Source organism: Lepeophtheirus salmonis, chromosome 5 (assembly GCF_016086655.4).
Source record: "Lepeophtheirus salmonis chromosome 5, UVic_Lsal_1.4, whole genome shotgun sequence".
Lineage (NCBI taxonomy): Eukaryota > Metazoa > Arthropoda > Copepoda > Siphonostomatoida > Caligidae > Lepeophtheirus > Lepeophtheirus salmonis.
This window is the reverse complement of record NC_052135.2, coordinates 46,430,365-46,451,357: the sequence shown is the minus strand read 5'-3', so window position 1 is coordinate 46,451,357 and position 20,993 is coordinate 46,430,365. Positions and strand designations below refer to the sequence as shown.

Sequence of the window (20,993 nt, the reverse complement as noted above, 5' to 3'; positions counted from 1 at the left end):
TCCTTTAATTAAGTACAGAGCGATTTTCTTAACAAAATATTTAGTTGCAATCTATTCAAAAGCTTTTTGACGATATTTGAGGTTTCATGGACGGCTCAAATCAAAGTTGTAATCTCCAACTTTTTTTTTTTTTAGTAGTTCATAAGTTCATATATTTGTTTGCCATATCACGTTTTATAGATAGCAGTATTGCGCTGTCAACATCTTCCGAAAATGCCTACTTATTGTTGGCATTAGAAGGATTATCAATGCACAGATTTAAATAAAAATATGTGCATATTGTATATCCCAAGAGTAAGTAAAATTATATATTTTAAGGGGAATAATATAATTTTTTTTTCTCGAGAAATGACAGCTTTAGGGGTTTCTAAAGTATACTTATAGAAAATTGCGACTTCTTTAAGGAAATATATTTGTCTTGGGCTCCTGCATATCTTTCCTTATTAAGTAACACTTTCATTATGTTATCGAGCAATTTTTTTACAAAATAATCAATTAAGATTTATTATAAATATACATATGTATTATATAAAAATTTAGAACTATTCCCCTCTCTTCTAGAGCTTAATAAGGATTACTGACCCTCAAAATTTGCTATTAAAATTGTTAATGAAAAAAAAAAATGAAAAAAAAAAATAAGAAAGATTAAATAATTTTGTGCTGGTGTTATATCCGTAACTAGCGGTATTGGTCGAAGCTATTAGACATCGATGAACATACAAACGTTTTTATAATAATACGAAGATAACTCCACAACAAATCCTCAGGGTTAATTTTTGTTTTTAATTTTCTTATGAACACGTAGTTACTTAATACTAGGATGTTCTCTAAAAAATGAACGAAAGAATGATAATAGGAGCTTGACAGATACATATAGCTTTATACAATACATAGGATTTATAACTCTAAATATATGAACGGCCTTTTCGTTTTCTTTTACAATATGACACCTTGAACCATAGCAACACTAACTCGTTGCTACAATGTTGTTTCTTAGTTCAAGTAGAAACACTCAAAAATAAGACACCAGCAATGACAAAAATGGTTTTATTACTATAGATTATGATTAAGTTCTTATGTGAATTAAGTTTTCAGTTTTCTTCTGTTTCATCCTCTTTTAAATGCAATCTGTGATATAGATCATTTCCGACGTTGCTTCATCATGGAAGGTTGAAGCACCCTTCTTGGAATGAAGAATTACTTCTTGTAAGTTATTAAAACTAAAATGTGTGTTAACTAAAACCAATCCCTCCACATCTTCGATGTTTTAAAATTTTAAATAAGAAGACATAGTTATTAGTTGCATGCATTTTATTAATATATAGCTAAGTATCTTATAAAGTTAACACATACATATACAGAGTACCATAGATATGCTATATAGTAAAATAGATATTGTAATATGTATTATGCAAAATAAAACTAGGTAATAAAATTTTAATTTTTTTGCCCTTGGATTGAAATAATGTGTTCCTAACTGACTCTACTTCAAGAACTATGAAAATGAATGTGACATCCCCTATTTTTTGCTTCTTGCTATTCCTCCCCCCTTTAAGTATCTAAAAGTAAGAAAAAGTATAAAAATACACCAAATACGAGGAAAGTCTGAAAAGTTCTGATCTCTGATGAAGAGTGCAGTACTTGTAAATAAAACATAGCCACATCTATCTAGTATCTGTTGACAGTTACACTCTAACGTTTTAGCCATTTTGGATCCCTAGTTATTGTGCATCACTGGGATGAGTGATTTGATGGGAGTTTTTTTTGTGAAAATATTACATTAAATATAACAAGTTTTTATTAAGCAATTATAAGACAGCTGTCACAAAATTAACAGTGTTTTTATTTATATCATGTCTCTAGTTGTAAAAATGTCGGAGCAATAGCGCATTGTTCGATTTTGTCCATTTTCACAAAACCACTCACATCAACTCACTCAGCACGACATTTACATAACAATTACTTATGTGTTCAAAATCCCGAAAACTACGGTGAGTAACAGTCAACAGATGCTAAATAGATGTAACACACTTTTATTTACGTGTTCTGCCATGTTCATGTTGAGGTTCGAAAGGTTGTTGACCACCCTTGTTTTCTAATTCTTAAAAAAATTATAATTTTTTTGTATCTTTCTCTGAATCGGAGAAAATGCTTTGTAAGTACCAAAAATGGACAAAAATGGACCCCTTCTTTAGAAATATAATAAAATGTTCATCTTTGATAAAAAAAATATTTTGTTATAAAATGAAGACATACTAATTCATAATAAAAAAATATTCAATATTTTAAAACTTATTTCGATTTGTTACTCAAAAAGTATTTTATATATTTATTGTCTATCAAGGTTTAATGATAGTATATGAAGAATCGCTCTATGTAGACCACAAAAGTAGACAATTTTGCTTATAAAAGGTCATTTCATTTTTTTGGAGTAAAAACAATCAGAAACACATTATATCAATCCAAGGGCAACAATTTGTTCATTAGTGTAATTAGTAAAGAAATTGAAAAGTTAAAGGGAAAAAAATGACAACTAGAAATTAAAGTATTCAATACATAATAAAAATTAATAATAAAATAATTGATATGAGCTCTGCTCATATTTTTTTACAAAAATTGCATCTTTTTACGCAACTTTGGGTTTTCAACAATAAGAAGATAAAATCAAAAAAAAAAAAGGATGCTAATTTTCTTTAGAAAGTTTCAATAAAAAATCTTTTTAATTTACTAATTTATTGCGTTGATTTTTCCCCTTGTGATAAGAAAGAAATTTGCTTTCAACGAAATACACTTATTAACTTTTTTTTTTTTTTGCTATAAAAAGTTAAGTCTACAGACATTAATTACGCGTAGAAATCTTTCTATTCATAGTGAATTTTGGTTAAGACTAAGGAGTGTTTTTATTTGAAAAAATAAAAATAGTATAATTATGTATATAAAGTTCTCACTGACGTAACAGATTGCACAAATATTTAAAAAAACGCCATTTTGGAACCAAATTATTTTAAAACTATGAAACAAAATTTGAAAAAAATCTGAAACAGAACTTACATGATTCAAGAAATTTATCTTGATTGGAATATATTGCTTTTTTGAGTTTGAATATTGGCAAAACATTGTCATTTCTTAAAGAATTCGGTATTTTTAAATTTAAAATTAATACTTGAGATGTCATATTTCCACCTTTATTATTTTCGGGACAACAATCCAATTGTAAGTAATAGTTTGGCATTAGTAATTCGAATTAGTTTTGAAAATGAAGTTAAGGTTCCAATAATGTAACTGCTATTAAATAAGTTTGAATAGGGTAAAACTAAAAACCAAGTTGCAAAACGATCACCACTTGATCATTTTTTTTTTTTTTTTGCAAATTAATTTGTATACGGGTATACTTTACTAGTAGTTAGGGGGCGCTGAGAGCGTTATAAATATTAATTTTCACTAACTAAGGAAATTCTATAAATTCACTTTTTTAAGTGAATTAATAAAGTCAATTCCGCAAACAGAAGAAAAAATTGCATACATCACAATAATAAAAGATAAAATCGCGCCATTTTTTTGATTTCTAAAGTGACAGCTGTAGAACAAAAAAGTTTTCAATTAGATTTATATCCTTAAGATTGTGATGTCTTGGTATGAACTCATTGACGTTAATATATATTTTTTTTTACATAAGTTGAATTAATTGAATTAAATAATAAGTCAAAACAATAATAGGAGAGTAAAGATGAAAAATAAAATAAATGATGTATGACATCATTAGCTTTAAAATAATTTGAGTTGAAAACTTTGTGTCACATAGGTATGATTTTTTTAAATGACTTGGTTTTATGAACTCATATATATACATTCACACTCAAAGGAACAATATACATCAATTAAGGTCAATTGGTTCTATCATGCGAAGTTCTCTTTAAGAAAAAATCATATCATTGCTTTAAAAAAGAAAAGAAAACAGTACCGTTTTAGTATATTTAGTCTACTGCAATTTGCTTGTTGTTCATGCATTGTCAAGATAGTCAACATATAGAATTATGACGTCATGTGAAAACATAAAAAAGTATATCTATATTATATTTACATGGATAAAATGAAAAATTGGATTACTTATGTACACACAAATAAAACTTATGAAAATTATTATTCTGCTTTCGTTGTTCTTTATATGGAGAAACAGATTTTGATAGCTTTTTGACTGGAAGGAATGTATATCAACATGATCCTCGCATTCATATGTCGAAACTTATGCATACTCATTTTCATCCAAATCTTCTTGACTTCTACTTAAATTAATGAGAGCTTTATCCGTGTTTCTCCCACTACATGAACTCTTTTTGTTTTCATAGAGACATAGTCGCTGTTCGAGCATGTCATTTTCTAAACGTAGATTAGCAATGTCATGTCTAAACGAAAGATAATAATAATGCCAGTGTTAAAAGGAGCCAGATTGAGAAGAATCCCTACCTCATTTGATAGGTTTGAACCCTAATCAAATCATCGTAGTGATGATATGTGGACTGAAATAAAAGATATGATTGTATCCACTCAATTTGGATTCGAATGTTGGATCGTCCAATCAAATAACCTAAACTTGAATCTGTTATCTGAAATGTTTAGTTAAAGTATATACTAGGCCTTGGAGTATTTTTAATGATACTTACTTCTTTGATGGGTATTTTAGTGTCCATAAGAGTTCCATCCTCCGTGTCATCTTGTACAAAGTATTGGAAATAGAGCTTTTGGTCCAAAGGTATTTTTGCAGTATAGTCTTTTGGCTTAGATCCACCACCCAAGGCATGCTTTAGCTTCGGATGATTTTTGATAAGGTATGCAGACCAGCACACGTATCTAATATGATTTCGAGGAATGTTTTTTGCGTCTTTATGAATCATTCGTAACTTGAGTGTATCACCATTCATATCTGGCTCTACTTCCCATGCCAATTTGTCCTTATCATAGACAGGCAATCCAACAGGATTTGGAGGGACCACAGGGATTTCTAATAAACTCACCTAAACATACAAAAAAAAAAAAAAAAGCAAAAGTACGTTTTTATAACTCAAACATCAAATTTCCAGTCATTCCAACCGTATTAATCGAAATCATTTCAACAATTAGCTTTAAAACACCACGTGATACACAGTCTGCAAATTTGACCATAGGGAGCCAACCATAGCTTTTTCCATCGTGATCTGAAATCTCATCCCTATCTCCAGATTCTACTCGACTTTCTCCGTCACCAATTTTTAAGTTGAATTTGACACGGCAGTTACGATCCAATCCCGTTTGTCTATTAAGATAAATCGTCATACTTGCGTTACCCGTTGGGCTTCCCACTATGGATTCACTTGTGCCTAAAAGGATAAACTATGGTTAATATTGAACACATTTTTAGTCATACGTACCCCATTAAAAATACAAACACGTATTTTTGTAAAAACAAAACACTTTTTTACAATGAAGACACTTAATTGTATATACAAGTGTAATACTAACATTAAAAATACTCGTATATTCACACCTATTTAAGTAATAAGAACACTATTTAAAAAAACAACAACTCACGTATTCAAGGGTCCAAAAGCTAAGTTGTATATTGGAGCCATAAAAATACAGCAAATACAAAAAAAAATTAAATGATAATCTTACAAATAATTTATATCTTATGTTTTTATGTCTCAGATGTCCTCCTTTGATATAAAGAACTCGTTCTTTTTTCTAATTTCGAATTCAACTCTCATTCAATTTTCTAATTTATTTTTTATTATGTTGGTACACGTGCCCAAACGAATGCTTATACTATCAGCCATCATAAATTCTTAGTTTGTTTTTGACAAATACAAAGGTTTTTTATATCCTTTTCGTGTTCATAATAGGTATTACTTTTCAGTTGTTAGTTAGTTATGGTGAAAAAAAGAAGTGGTAATCTAATTTAGAACTTCTATATACTTATTTAGTTGCTTCGGATAGTTTACTAACCTTAGGTAATTTTTTTGTAGGCAACTTATAATTATTATTAGAAGAATATTTTCTTTGTTTATTTCAATAGGATATGTCTTCTTAACTAGTTTCTATTTATTTTCAAAATGCTCAATTTTGAAAAAAAAACAAGCTTTCAATAATTTTCATAGAATTTTACCCTTAATTGATTTTTGTTTCCATTTTTAAACATATTATGTTGTCAAGAATTTAAATTTCTAAAAATAAATTGCTGAAAGTTTTATTGTCCAGGTTTGAGGAGTATTATAACAAATGCCAAAAAGTGAAACTAATATGTCAAATTTCATAATACATTTCTACAAAAAACCGTCATGTAAAACACTTTACCAATGCCAAATTTTGCAAAATTTCGTCAAAAAGGATAATTTTTTTTCCTTTAACAGAAACTAAATCAATATTTTTATTTATTCATCTCTATTATGCAAATTTTGACCGGTCAAGAGTTATTTTTTCTTACAATTTTCCTATGAGTAATGTTGTAGAAAACATTATTAGCTGTTGATTGCTAAGAAAAACTTTGTCCTAGACGCTATCATTTGCACACAGTAGGAGAAGAAGATTTAGATAGCAGAGCTCCGTTGCATGCAATTGTTCTAACAGGCCATTGGAATACAGAATGAGGCCTCAATGAAGACAATTTACATTGTATCCCTTGCATTAAAGACATTCCAAAGACTCTTTAAAATATTCTTGTAAACGAAAATATGGTTTTCTTTCATTGCTGGTGTCAACACTGGTCTCTCCTCACTCACAAAGCTTTTCCAACGCCCTTTTTGATAGCTCTCTGGAAAGTTTGGTGTGAAACTGCGAGATCTCTTGTATTGTACCTCATGATATATATATGGTATACGACGTTCAAGCAAACGTCCAAATGCTTGTAGTGTGTGAAAAACAATTGATCAATCACGTTCAAGTATCATTTTCTCGATTTGTACGTAAGCTAGATAGATCAGATATGTTTTGTTTCGTAACTAATTGTTTTATGCTTTAATATATTGAAGTATGAACTAATTTCAATCATTCAACCTTCATTAATTATTGAATTAGTAAGTGATCCGATTTCGATGGACCACCCTATATTTTAACTTGAAAACTTTACAGAAAGCTATCAAAAAAGTGAGTGGAAAAAGCCTTGTGAGGGTGGAGATACCAATTTTGATACCAGCATTAAAATACACCCATATTCTTCCTTGCAGGACTCTTTAAAGTTATTTTAAACTCTTTTTTGAAGCTCTTGGCCCACCTACACCCTTAATGCCAACTCCCTCGACTACAACATTTGGGTGTATGTCGAGGGGAAGGCATGTGGTGTCCGTCATCCAAACACCAGGGACCTCAAAGCCCTGTCAGCCATCACTGGGTCCCATGACAGAGGACTAAATTCGTTGCGAATACAAGACCTTCTATCAACGTTTGAAACCTATCATTTCTGCTAAGTGCAGCTACATTATTGATTAAGAGAGCTCAGAGACACATCTATTTATAGTACCAATTTTGTTGATATTATATTTTTAATTAATAAATTAAATCTTCTTGAAGTTCAGAATTCAAAGTTTTCTGATTTTAATGGACCACTTGCTATTTGACAACCTGCTTTTAGTCAAATTGTGTACCCCCCCCTCCCCGTAGTCACTGGCCTGACTGTCCCCATTCTCCCCAGCTTTATTTAAATATGTAAGTCAATGTATAATACACTACACCTCTGGGCAAACATTATGTTCTTGTTTAAGTATACATGCAAATAAAATGATAAAATTAAACTTTACACAAATACTTATTACTCTCCCTAGATATAAAAAAAATTCAAAAGTTTTTGTTAAGGTGTTGTTTTCTTTTAAAAAAGTGTGTTTTGTTATATCCAAGCAATTATTTTCATAATCCGCCTCTCTTCTGTGTAGCAAATACAGTACAGTACATACAACAACATATTATGTATAATATTGAGGTGTATAGTGAAATACACAAGAAAGGTTTGGAAGCATAAGAACAAGGTTTATAAGAGAGTCGTTAACAAGCCTATGCTTGGACTTGGTTTATGAATGGACTTTTAAAAATATTCCTTTGCTTGCTTTTGCTAATTTAAAGCTTGGGTTTGGGACTTGAAAATATATGACTGTTTTTTCTATTGATTTTGAATAATGGTATTTAATAGAAGAGTGATCAGACGTCCCCGTGTCCTCAGCTGTATGTGCACCCGAAAAGGTCACCACTTTACATTCATAATGAGGTTATGAATTTAAAAATTCGTAGTAGTGATTATTGATCGTAGCTGGTTCCATTTCCAGTATCTTGTAGCCGATGTGACCCAAGGGAGAAAAATTACAGTATCTTAAGGGTTCAAATCAGACTTACATAATGAGGATGAGCGAACATAATTTTTAGTACATCCAATTATCATATTTAATTCTTCCTACACATACTCATTAGAAGATGGAATAAGTGACTTCGGGAAATCATTTGGCTCTTCGAATGTGTAACCTTTTCCAATATTTAAGGGGAGGAATAGCTTCCCTTTTTGCATTCAAATAATAGCAATCAGGTATTATCATTGCTTTGGGATTTTCAAGCCTGGGAATAAACATTTCTACCACAATAAAATATTAGGCTTTTTTGGCCTTTTAAACTAAATAAAAATAAAATTATTATTATTGCTTTAATTTTTTCCTTGTTAATACTGAGTTAAATATATGATTGTCAAAAAAAAAAAAAAAAAAAAAAAAAAATATGAATAAAATAACTTAAAATATTTTTCATGATTTTGTTTTAATAAAGTTTTAAAATCAATTTGTTCTTTCATTGATAAGCTAAATACCCGTACTCGATTCCAATTTAAATCTCATTGAAATGTGGAAAACTCGCAACTCGAGGCTCAAACATTCAGTTGGGAATAAAAATGCTTTAGGCTTGCAACTCAAGAATATCCTCCATGTGTCAAGTACAATTAATAATTATCATTTATATTAATAAACTTATCTTACTTCCCTGCAGTGTGTGTCACTCTTGAGAAAAAACAACAACTTTGTAATATCTTGTGTGTATTATATTTTACTCAACCTTCTATGTCAACTAATAATTTATCATTTATTTCATTTTTATGGAAAAATATAAATTAGTTTCTGGGTTATTAACAAATTCTGAAATCAGTTATTGAGGTTTCTAAGAATGTTTTCCTTGTGTTATAATAAATTATCTACCCCGACGATGAATATGAAATAGGGAAATCTGTTATTTTGTATAGAACATGACTTGTCTAATAAAAGTTAATATTTAATTTGTAGTTATATATTATCATCTACAGTCAAAATACATAATTAAAAAAAATACTATTTTAGATTATGAATTCATAGGTATAAAATGTAATGATGATTTTTTTTTCAAATTGTTTACTGATGCTTATGTTATAACAACAACGAAGGAAAAATAATTAAATATCGATATCATATCCATTTCGTAGGCCGATTTTGTTTGAAAGTGCGGTAGGGTACCCCCCCCAAAAAAAAAAAAAAAAAAAATCCCCACCTCAAATGCATTTTGCACACCTCCACCACCCCAATGTTATACATTAACAACGCTCTATCGTTCTATTGAACACTTCTTCTGACTCATTTTTATTTCACCCACGTAATGTCACTGTAGAAAGAGAAAAAAGTAACGAACAAAAATAGATAAATTCTTTATAGGAGTAGCCAACTTAAATAACATCATCGTTGCTCTTGAATGGTAAGAGCTGTATGAAGATCAACAATTTTAATTTCCCTTCGCTTTCCCCCCGTTCAGGAAGAATAAAATGGAAGTGGATATTTATTTTCAATCCTCAATAATGAGAATTTAGTACTATATTTTGTGCCTGCCCGGCTAATTCAGCTTCTTCCCTGCGCACTGCATATTTTTTTCTGACAGAAAAAAGATGACTAAGTAGTTAGCAAGTTAATCATCTCTTTTTTGTCTGTAGAAAAGAAATGATTAACACAGGGAGAGATGCAGAAAAAAGCCGGCCTAGCACAAAATTGATACTCAATTCACATTCCTGAAAATAACCATGAATAAATTAGTTTCTAACTGAGTCAGAGTGTATTGAAGTGTTATTGCAAGTTTGTGTACAAGACATAACGATAATTCCCAAGTGGCATAGTTTAACCATGCAAAGGGAAAATAAAAGGCAAACAAAGTTGGATTCCTTCTTCACAAAACGAATGAGAAATGAACCCTCCAACACCGAGGTAACTAAAATAAGTTATTTTAATTTTAATGACCCTTCTAAAATGTTACTTGCACCAATGTCATCTTAGAACAAGGAGTTTATGGCATTTTGGGTTTTCAATAGTATACCTCTCCTCTCTCTTCGTTGAATACGACATTATAATTAACTGACTTATTTAGTATATCATGTCCATTTTAACACTGCACCCCTTGGGGTGAACATGGGATACACTAACCAGTGATGGACGAATGAAACATATTTTCTGAAAGCCTTAGAACTGTAGTAGAGTTTTCGCTATTTTGTAAAGTTGACCAAATTCAAAATTATCATGGACCACGAAATGTGTTTAGGTGTTGGTAATGACCTATTAGCAGCATCTCAACTCTGAAGAAAGAAATGAAAAAATCGGTCTCATTTATGTCATATTCCTTCTTTGCACATCCAGAAAATGTCATTTTTTCGATTCAAACCTTAGGATTAAAAAAAAAAAAAAAAAAGAGTTGAAATTATCTTAGAAGATTGTAAAAACAGACACAAAAGTCAAGTCAGACAATTTTTTCCTACAAAAGTATTTCTAAATTTACGTCCAACTAATGACCTAGATTTAATAACTTAATACAAATCTTGAAAATTACAAAACGAACATTTGGTGCAACAGATAATCAATTATTATAACGTGCACAAGGTGAAGATTTAAGTCTACCAGATATTCCATGTCATTCTCAAAAGGTATGCAGCATCAATATAAAAGGAATTCCAGAAAATATATAATCCAGAGAGAAGACACATAAATTTAATTGTTACACATCACTCAAGGTAAAAATTGAACAAAAACTTTCAAAAGTCTGATTTCATGAATTTATTTACAAGGTATTCAAAGATTTAAAAACTATGTATGTATATTGTATATGCCCGTTTGTATCTTAATCTGGAAGAAATTTGATAATACAATAATAAATATGCCATAATTATTTATCTATATTTGTATGCCGTCAATAGTTACTTTATGAGTTATAACTTACAAAACCGACTATATAATAAAGTCAAAAAAATTACTAACAAATTCAAAAAAATTATAAAAATATTATTTTCTTTTCATAGACCATAATTGTAATAATATTGTTTTGTTTTTTTAATTTGATCTCATTTTGCAAGTGTAATGGCAGATAAATTTACTGGTGTTGCAGAACTGTTACGTTTGGAGTATTTTCACTGGTTAATATACATACACCGTATTAACCTCTTAGAAAACGATATATTTAAAGGATCCAATCTTGCGTTTGACATTATGTCCACAATAAACTCCCTGTATCCATTTTTGAATCATGCTAAGGTCAGACAAGTCTATCGTACTGTATACAGCGAGTTTTATCCTCATTTACAAATTAAACATCTTCCTTAGCAAATCGATATACGTTGGGGCTGCAAATTCGAAGGAGTTGAGCTTATCATGGATAAACTTTGCACTATTTTAGTAACTTTAATCAGAGTTACTCAAAACCCTACAAGACATGATCCAAAACAAGTTCAGCAAGCAAAGGGCTCTCACCATAAATTGACAACTGCCCAGTAGATTATAGGGCTTGTCACACTCGAGATTTATCTTACTGAAATGTGTTTCCCGCCAAAGAGCTGCAGAGTCGAAGTATCAACTGGACAGATGGTCAGTATGAGGTTAAAAGGACTCACAAATCAGTTTCGGTGATAGACGATAATCAAATACAAGATAAAGAAATGGGTATTGTGACAAGATTGGTTTACGCCTTGAAAGTACACTCACCATGCCAATACACCAAACTAAGTCAACTTCATCAAACAGTGCTGCAAATTTAATGACTATCCAAATTTCTAATCTAAATTCCTACATGAAAAGTATAACCGAAGAAGAGTTCCGAATCCGGTTCGACAGGAAGAACATCAAAATATTGAAATCTCTCGATGCATTGGATACATCCAACCCGTGCTACTTGAATATCGATACTTTAGGTTATCTTATAGACATTAGCAGATCCGTCCTCAAAGTGGAATTGTCAAGAACCAAACAAGATTTTCAACTAGGGCTACCGATTAGTGAAAGGAATTAAGCTTGTCAACTTAAAAAACACCATTGCAACAAGTACGGCAACTGTGGAGCGTAGCTTTTCTTCAATGAACAGATTATGTTCCAAGTTGCGATCAAAGCTAGCTCTGGACAGACTCGGGGATGTTCTTTGCATAAGCTTTAACGAAGATTTGATACCACAACTTGACCTTGATGCACTTATTAATTCGTGGCTTCAAAAACAAACAGAAAAGGGAATTTGTGAACTGTGAAAGTATGTAAGACTTACAAAATTTGTAAAAATAAAAGTTATATTTAATAACATTGCGTGATCTGACTGTTCAAAAACATCCTTTTTGATTATTCTGGCCTTCTACTATTACTGAAAAATGTGTTGGTTAAACATACAACGAGGGGAAGTCGATTTTTGTGCAAATAACAATGCATAACCATATTCATTATAGTAAAGTCTGCTCTTATACTTGTATTAGTACGATTGTTATATTAAAGTCTCTCAATTTTCCGTTGAGATTTTTAATGTGGAAGAATCGAGGATTATATTACATAAACATTTTAAAATTTAACAATATATAGAAAATAATTATGCTATTTCTGAGATAAAACGACAATTTGCGAGCAGTTAGTACAACTTTAGTAAAAAAAAATCCATGACATTTATGGTTCTACCACAAGTTCTATGCCAAAGCCAACAGTTGAATCCACTACCCCCGATATTACATCACCCCTCGAAACAAAAATCTGAAAATCTGCCTATGATCCATTTTATTGTTGAAGTAGCTAAACTCCCCAAATAAGTAATCGCATAAGGATATGAAGTCCTTTTTGGAATTAGAATATAATTGAAGTTCGACATTGAACTAATGCTTGTATATGTATTTACTAGATACGGAGTGGAATTCGTATTTATTTTATAACTCTTGTAGCTACTAGTTGGTAATCTATGAAAACATCATGAAAACTATGCTACTCTCCTTTCAAAAAAATTTCAAAGTATCAGAATTATAATGTCATTTTCGGGATTTTTCTACATCTTTTTTAAATACTTAGAATTTTTTATCGATGATTAATTATTTTCCAATGTTTCATTTTTGTAAATAAATTTTTTGATTACAAAACAAATGATATTATAATTAGCATCATCAGACATTTAAGATACATATTATTGACAAACTATTTATAAAAATGTAATGGTTAATTATCAGAACTTTAATAAACACGTTCTAATACCATTTACACTAAAAATCTCAATTATAGTGTTAAGCTATAAAGAAACTTTATTTCTATAAACTTATACAGAGATGCACACTAAGATGTATTTTCAAACTTTTTTTTCCAAAATACTACTTCACCACAGTCAACAATATTAAACTTATGGTTATCATTGCAATATTTATTATAGAAAATACGTTTCATTGATGAAAAAACTTTGCAATTTTTATTAAAAGTACTTGTACTATAAAAAAGCAACAAACAATGTACAAATAAAGTTTTTGTTACATTACTCTGGTTATACTTTCATTAAAATATTTCCTAACACATTTTTTCAATGAACTTACTCAAACATTTATATACACATATTAAATTACTAGAGATTAAAAAAATTCAAAGTTAGAAAATCATTTTTTAAACATGAATTGACTCAAAAAAAAATCTTGAACAAACATCATGAAACATCAACTGGGCAAATTATTTTTAAAAACTTGCTCAACATCTATTTTTGTTTTGTTTTGGTCGTAAGTGGTTTTTTCTAAATTGGTTTGTACCGATATTTCAATCAAGACCATGTACAAAAATTTAATATTTTTCTAATTTTGAACCACTGTTTGGTCTCCATCTATGGATATCATTGTACCAATGTTCAACAATTCAGAAACATTCAGACGTCATAATTCATCTATAAATGGATTTTTTTTGTGACACCGATTTGAGAAAAATTTTCTTTGAGACAAATCAAGACCGAAGGGTTAAAAAAAATAACTTGGCGATAGAAATTGACGATAATTCGTTTGAGAACACGCATGTAATCTAAACTCTTTTTAACTTGCCTTTGTGTTGAGATTTTTTGAATAACTACATATCACTATGTATTGAAGCAAATGCAATTGGGATGGAAAAGGTATGTACTTAATACGAGTATACATATATTATGTTTCTACTCGTAAACAAAAAAATATTCAAAATTTTAATAAAGAAAAAAGTGCATCTAAATAACTTAGCAGTTAAAGTGGTACATTTCATACATATATATTATATTAATACATTTCTATATAATATTTATGCACTTATTCTGTTATAGTTTAAAAAAATATGAATTGGTAACTTTAACAATTTGAAGAATGCCCAGGAGGAAAGTAGCTATAAAAGGAAGAAAATTAACACAAGCCCAACTCGGTCTTACTGTCAAGCATTGCCATAGGAAGGAATTATTCTGTTTTTGATCTTGAATTATACTATGAGTGCAACAGGGACGGACACTTACAACTAGAGATGTGAATATTGGCTAAATTGTGGTGAGCCATATCCAAATAAAGTATATGTTGGTAAGAACAGAATGTGAATGCTCTTATGAATTATTCCTCTGTTTTTTGGTATTTTTTACGTATACACGAGCCAGGAGCACTACAGTTTATTGCTTTAAAGCCTAAATATTAAAAACAACTAAATATTTTTTTCCCTCTTTATTTTTTGATATTGGTTTAAAACGAAGAAATATTGTTTTAGATTTAAAATATTCTAGAATTTTCTGTCATTTTTATTTTCCTTTTATACAGTTAGGTAGGTGATAAAGTCTATCAAATCTGATTGAATCCACATGATGAAAAACTGTTGACTTTTCTTCAGCTCGTTTTCGGAAATTCAGTTGACGGTCTTCCACGCCGAGGAACTTTTTTAGAGTGATTATGAGATACATTTCGATGTCATACTTGGAAATATACTTTTTGCTAGAAGTTGGCTATGTTCTACTGTAACCAATAACCATGTCTTAACAACTGTAAGGTCAAGAAAAAAATTATCATGTACTATTTTCTTGATTTGGTGTTTTTTTCTATATAATTCGAGGAGCATATTACATAGATCAACTACTGCAATGAACTTGTTGTATTCAGCACTAGCATTTGGCATGTTTATATTGATAAGTTTTTGCTTTTTTCTATTCCATCTTTTTAAAGTTGATATTGGATGCACTTCAGGATAACTGAAATAACAAGAACATACTTATTGTCAAGCCATTTCAGTCGCAGAATATTTTCTTCAAATTTAACTCTATAATCAAAACTACTTCATCCTTTTTTCTTCAAATCCTTTCTTGTGTTATTGTGGCTATACATAGGATTCAATTCTATTGAAGAAAACGAAATCTCATAGAACAGTTTGTAATTACGATATAGTGGTATATTCACTCAGAGGGTCATAACAAATTTAAAATAAATTCTTAATTCATTTTCAGTATTTGGAGCCCTAACCCTAACCTTCCCAGTGAACACTTCAAATTATAAATGTACCCACTTGACCAAGCTCTAGAGATAACCTTATATCCGATTTATGTTGATTTTTAGAGTTGTACTGAATTTGTCGAGATTATTTGTTGATCGAGACTGTGATACTCTTTTGGGGAACGCAAATACAGTTTTTCTTTATGGCATCAATAAGAGGCTTACTTTTATTAAACTTTTCATGATTTGTGCCTTTACTATCAAAAATATTCTTATTATTAAATTGTAAATATATCGTTATTTCTTCAAATTAATCCCAACGCATTACATTTCTGATACAATCTAAAGATCCTATCAAATACATTCTTTAACTTGGTAATAGTCCAACTGATGTCATCATTAAAACTCAAAAAAATAGCTTTACGCCATCTATTGGAAAGTACAGTTTCTTAGCCTATTTTTACATACAATATAATACTGTTTAATAATTTATTTTCTTAATGATTGATTCATGAAAAATAAGTCTAAAAACAAGATTGAGGATTCCCATACCATAAGTCGTCTTCTTTCTAACTTATCTTTTCCTGTCATATCATCTTAAGTTTCAAAATCAATTTTTCGCCATTTATATCCATTTCTTGATTTACTTTTCCTTCAATCAACATTTTTCTTTTTTCCTGTTCAAATGGATTTTCAACTTCTACATCATTCATAAGATCAACTTAGGATGTTAAGTCTTCATCTTCCAAAGCAATATTATCTTCTTCATTTTTTCATGATCTATTTTATATAAATTTCCATAATCTGGACATAAAACAAGTTTTAAAATTTCAAATTCACTCAAACATTTCTCACACCTTTTCATACTTTGTTGTATATAACTCTCCATTTTAGTCAAAATATATATTCTATAAAAATTCAAATTTAATGTTAGTGAGCAATACCAAAAATAAAAAACCACACTAGTGAACAATATGCCAATGGTAGCCATCCGGTAACAGAATAGAAACAAGGAAACATAACTATGTTAAAAAACCGATGGGTATATTATATAACATGGTAAATATATTTATAACAATTAAATAGTATAAAAAATAAATTAAAAATTGCAATGTGTACTTATATTAATATGGTCTTTTTACATCCTGAAACAGAATAATTTGCAGAACTCTGATTTTTTTTTTCACATAATGAATAAATATTTCAACTAAATGCGCCCTTGTCTCATTTATGGCTATCGTGACGTGTAAAAGCACGTTATAACAAAATGTATTTCAGAAACTGTTGAAGAAATTTATTGAAATAAAAAAATACGTATCTTTTAAACAATACTCAATATCTCATCCAACATTTATGTTGCCATATCTATACATACGTCTTGAAAGAGAATAAATAATCTCTGGCAGCAGAAACTTGTCTCTGAAAGTGGTGTTTTATCGGTCCTTATATAGTTTCTATAGTTTTTTTGAGACATAAGATTTTGGTAAAAATATGTAACTACAGTTTTTGTTTTGGTTTTTGGTTTTTTTTGCAGAAACTTTTGCCTATTAGTTTCAAATTTGCCTGTGTTATAATTTGTAAAAATAAATCTAATCATCGACCTGTTTATATGAAGCACCAATAATGCCGTGTAAGATAATTAGGCTTGGATATTGAACAGATAACGAACACTCTTTATCCTTAAAACTGATCCTTTTTTATAGCTTTCAAATCTTTTAAAAATAAACATATGAGGGAACAGCTACTAGTTAAGGCGAAAACTCACAGGAATAACTAGTAAAGAGACATATTAGGTCTCTCCAGATTTAACATTTAATCAAAAACTCTTTTTTGAAATGTATAAACAAAAAAATTAGAGACAATCTACAAGTCAGGGCCTCAAAATTGATTGGGTAGTGACCACTAGCCAGAACCTTCCATGGAATCATAGGGTAGAGTTGATAATCAGCAAAATACAAGCTTAAATATATTACTTCTTGTATGCAGCAGCACACCCATTCTAATAAATTTGGGAGGTGGTCTCGTTAACTAACTCATTGTCCCAGCAAATTCCACAGACAACAGTCGGTAACTCGGAACTTTAAATCTTTTTTCAGGTGTTTGGTGTTTTTTTTCTTAACAAAATAATTTTAAATATTACTACTTTTATTAGTAAATAAAGAGTATTATTCTTAACTCTTGTCCCGTCTTTACTTTTTATAAAGCCCGCTTGTCTTACGGGTCAAAATGACCCATTCTTCATTATTTACTATAAAATACTTTACTTATTTGATATTTAAGATGAATTAACAGTATAATAACTAATTTTAATAAAATTATTGATTGATTCTATACGAAAAATTACAATCTAAAAACCATATATAATTCTAAGTCGCATAAAATGTTTTTTTATATTTCTTTAATTTATTAATCATCAGTATGAATAGACAAAACAATTAAAAATATACAACTAAAATGTAAAAAGCTTAAAAGTGTTGGACAATGGATATCAATCTTATTTTTGGCTTTATAAATATATTTTGTACATGAAAAACATGTTTTACAGCTCTTTTTGAAGGTGTAAAATGATATAATTGAGTATGTCTGGAAGTGTTTCAACGGCATTGTACCTTTAAAAATGGCCTTACTACTCTCTGGGTTCCAAAGACTAGGGGTAGCGTCACCACAAGATCGATAGATACCTATTAATATCAATAGCCCAATGTAAGCTTGAAGGTCCGTCTTATCAAGGGTTGTCCTATCCATACCCTATCTTCTAAAACAATACAAATTAGTCATATTCAATATGATTCGTTCAATATTTGAAGTGATGAATATGCAAAATTTTGAAAAGATGTCCTTCCCATGGGGTATGACATATTTTGTGAGTACAGGAGTCATTGTTATGATGTTATTATTATAATTCCTAACCTCGTTTCTATTTTATTACCAATGAGACCTATTCATTTTTAAGATTTTTTGAAAAGAAAATACTACATTCAGGAAAAAAAAATGACTTCCTAATATGAAGATAAGTCAAGTTTTTATAAATATCATCTTCTTTTGATACAACTACAACCTCTTTAAACTACAAATCTTGCAATTTTTCCTCATCAAACATCTTTTGGCAGGTTACTTTGGATCTAAAATAACTCATTATAGATTCGATCTTCTATCTCAATAACTAACATATTGATTTAAGTTAATTCATTATCATTGAAAACATTTCCTCATTTCTTTGTCTATAGTTTTAATTATTTTGTAATGTTGTAGCTCTAGACTACAGCGTATGAATATTTTAGTCATAGTATCAAGCAGTACTTAGGTAATGTTAATGCACATAAATTTTTCATTTCAAATATCTTTGTCACTCTAAATCTACTCTATTTCTCTCTCCAAAATGATCATATCAAAATGAGAATAAATATTCTGATCTTGAGAAGTTTAATACACTTGGTTTATTTGTAGATATTCTTTTATATTTGTTAGATAGCTGAGACGGAAAAATACTATCCCTTTAGAATACTAAAATTAAGAGCTGAAGGCAATTGAACATTTTTTGCGTACCTTGAGACGTAAATATGTTTTTTCCAGAAGTGTATAAAAATATGTCCTAGAAAGCGGGAGTTTGTAGTTGCAACTTAAACATGATTTTTTTAATTTCTAAAACTGTCCTCCTTATTATTAAATTATATGAGAAGGGAATATCTCAGTATAAATCTAATAACTAATGAAAATACTCATGAAAAATAGAGAGTAACAATGAGAATTTACTCGGGAGTTATAAGGGAGTTGTCAGGTGGTAATTCTGACCATTTGAATCATGTTTGGGAGAAGAGCAGCTTAGTTTTCATAACGTTTTATTAGATCAGTTGCAAGGAGCCGTGGGAACACAAAGACTGAAATCACTCCTATGTCAATTCTCAATTCTTCTCTGAAATTGACAAGGACTTACACTTGTAGCTCCCAAACAAAATTACGTATCTTAATGAACAATGCGCTCGGGAAATTTATTATCTTGAACTCAATGTGCGTAAGATCGATACTTGGTCACTCCTAGAGAAGAATATATAAGTTATATATATTTACTTGAAAGAAAACTCCTAGGTCAGGTAGAGATATTGTAATTCTTAATTTTTACTTATATTTTAGTAGTGTAACTCTATATAACCCATTAAAGGAACATAAAAAAATTAAAAAAAGGTCCCTACCGCTTTCTTTGACATATTTTATAGACCACTATTTATGTTTTCTCTTCAATATCAAAAAGAGCTTAGGATTTACAACAATAAATTTGTAGAACACGTTGATCTTTATGTAGATACCCACACTTGCTGCTCATATATATCAAGTAATAAAACTAAAAACTGAGTTGCAGGCAAACATCCAAACACTTTTTGTTCTATTAATACCTATATGTACATAGATGAGTCACCAAAATTGTATATTGTGTAGTTTAAAATTCTAATCAATTAGGGATGTATCAATAGTTTTTTTAGCTATTTCACTACTTCCACTATTTCATTTACATTTAACAAAATCCATGTTTGGTAAATAATTTATTTTCCAAAACATAAAATATTATATTATATGAAAAATGGTTGAACTCTGTAGTTATTTGTTAATATATCCAAAAAAATGTATATAAGAAAATATTTGAAACTGTCTTCTACACTTCAAAATATTACAAAGTCATTTTCTCCATTCAGAAATCTACAATATGTGAAAGTGAAAATTCAGTTCTAGAACAAAAAAAAAACAAAGACTGGAATGCTCCAAAGATATACAATGCAAAGTTAGCAATATTGAAAATTAAAAATATAAGAACCCCTTATGATCTCACAAGTTGGTCTTGAATGTGAATAATATCATATTATTGAAGGGAAGTTTGTTTATACATATGCATGCATGTATGTAATCTCTTAATTTATTTTTGATCTAAAATATAATAGTAGTGTCATATTAATTAAATATCGCAGGTGTTTTGTATATAACACCGTGTAGCAATGGTTAATTTTACACGTCATGACTTTCAGTGTACTTTCAACCTTATTGAGAAAAAAAAAGAGCAATTAATTCTTTGGTAGCTGTAAGCAAATTATTCATAACTGTTGAATTATTATCCAATACCATTGCTCAATAAAAAAAATTTTAAAAGAAAAAATTATACTTATTTCTTGTCGAATTTGTTCCCTTTAATCAAATATGACCATAATTTATTTCTTTTAGTCTCAATGCCGTCAGACAAAGGCCATAACTTATTTTTGGTATTTTTAAATATTTTTCAGATTCAAAGCTTTTTTTTAAGTGCTCGGTG

At 29.6% G+C, this 20,993-nt stretch overlaps 1 protein-coding gene across 1 annotated transcript in view; it reads right to left on the bottom strand.

Annotated features, from left to right (window-relative positions):
- Positions 1-1,296: 1,296 nt before the first annotated feature.
- Positions 1,297-20,993, bottom strand: part of LOC121118572 (uncharacterized) — a 112,614-nt gene continuing 92,917 nt past the window's right edge. Inside the window, exons 5-8 of the mRNA XM_071888725.1 lie at positions 5,089-5,354; positions 4,662-5,012; positions 4,465-4,604; positions 1,297-4,403 (exon numbers count right to left, since the gene is read on the bottom strand). Coding sequence (XP_071744826.1) covers positions 4,244-4,403; positions 4,465-4,604; positions 4,662-5,012; positions 5,089-5,354 — 917 coding nt within the window. The 3' untranslated portion in view covers positions 1,297-4,243. The remainder of the gene's footprint in view (positions 4,404-4,464; positions 4,605-4,661; positions 5,013-5,088; positions 5,355-20,993) is intronic.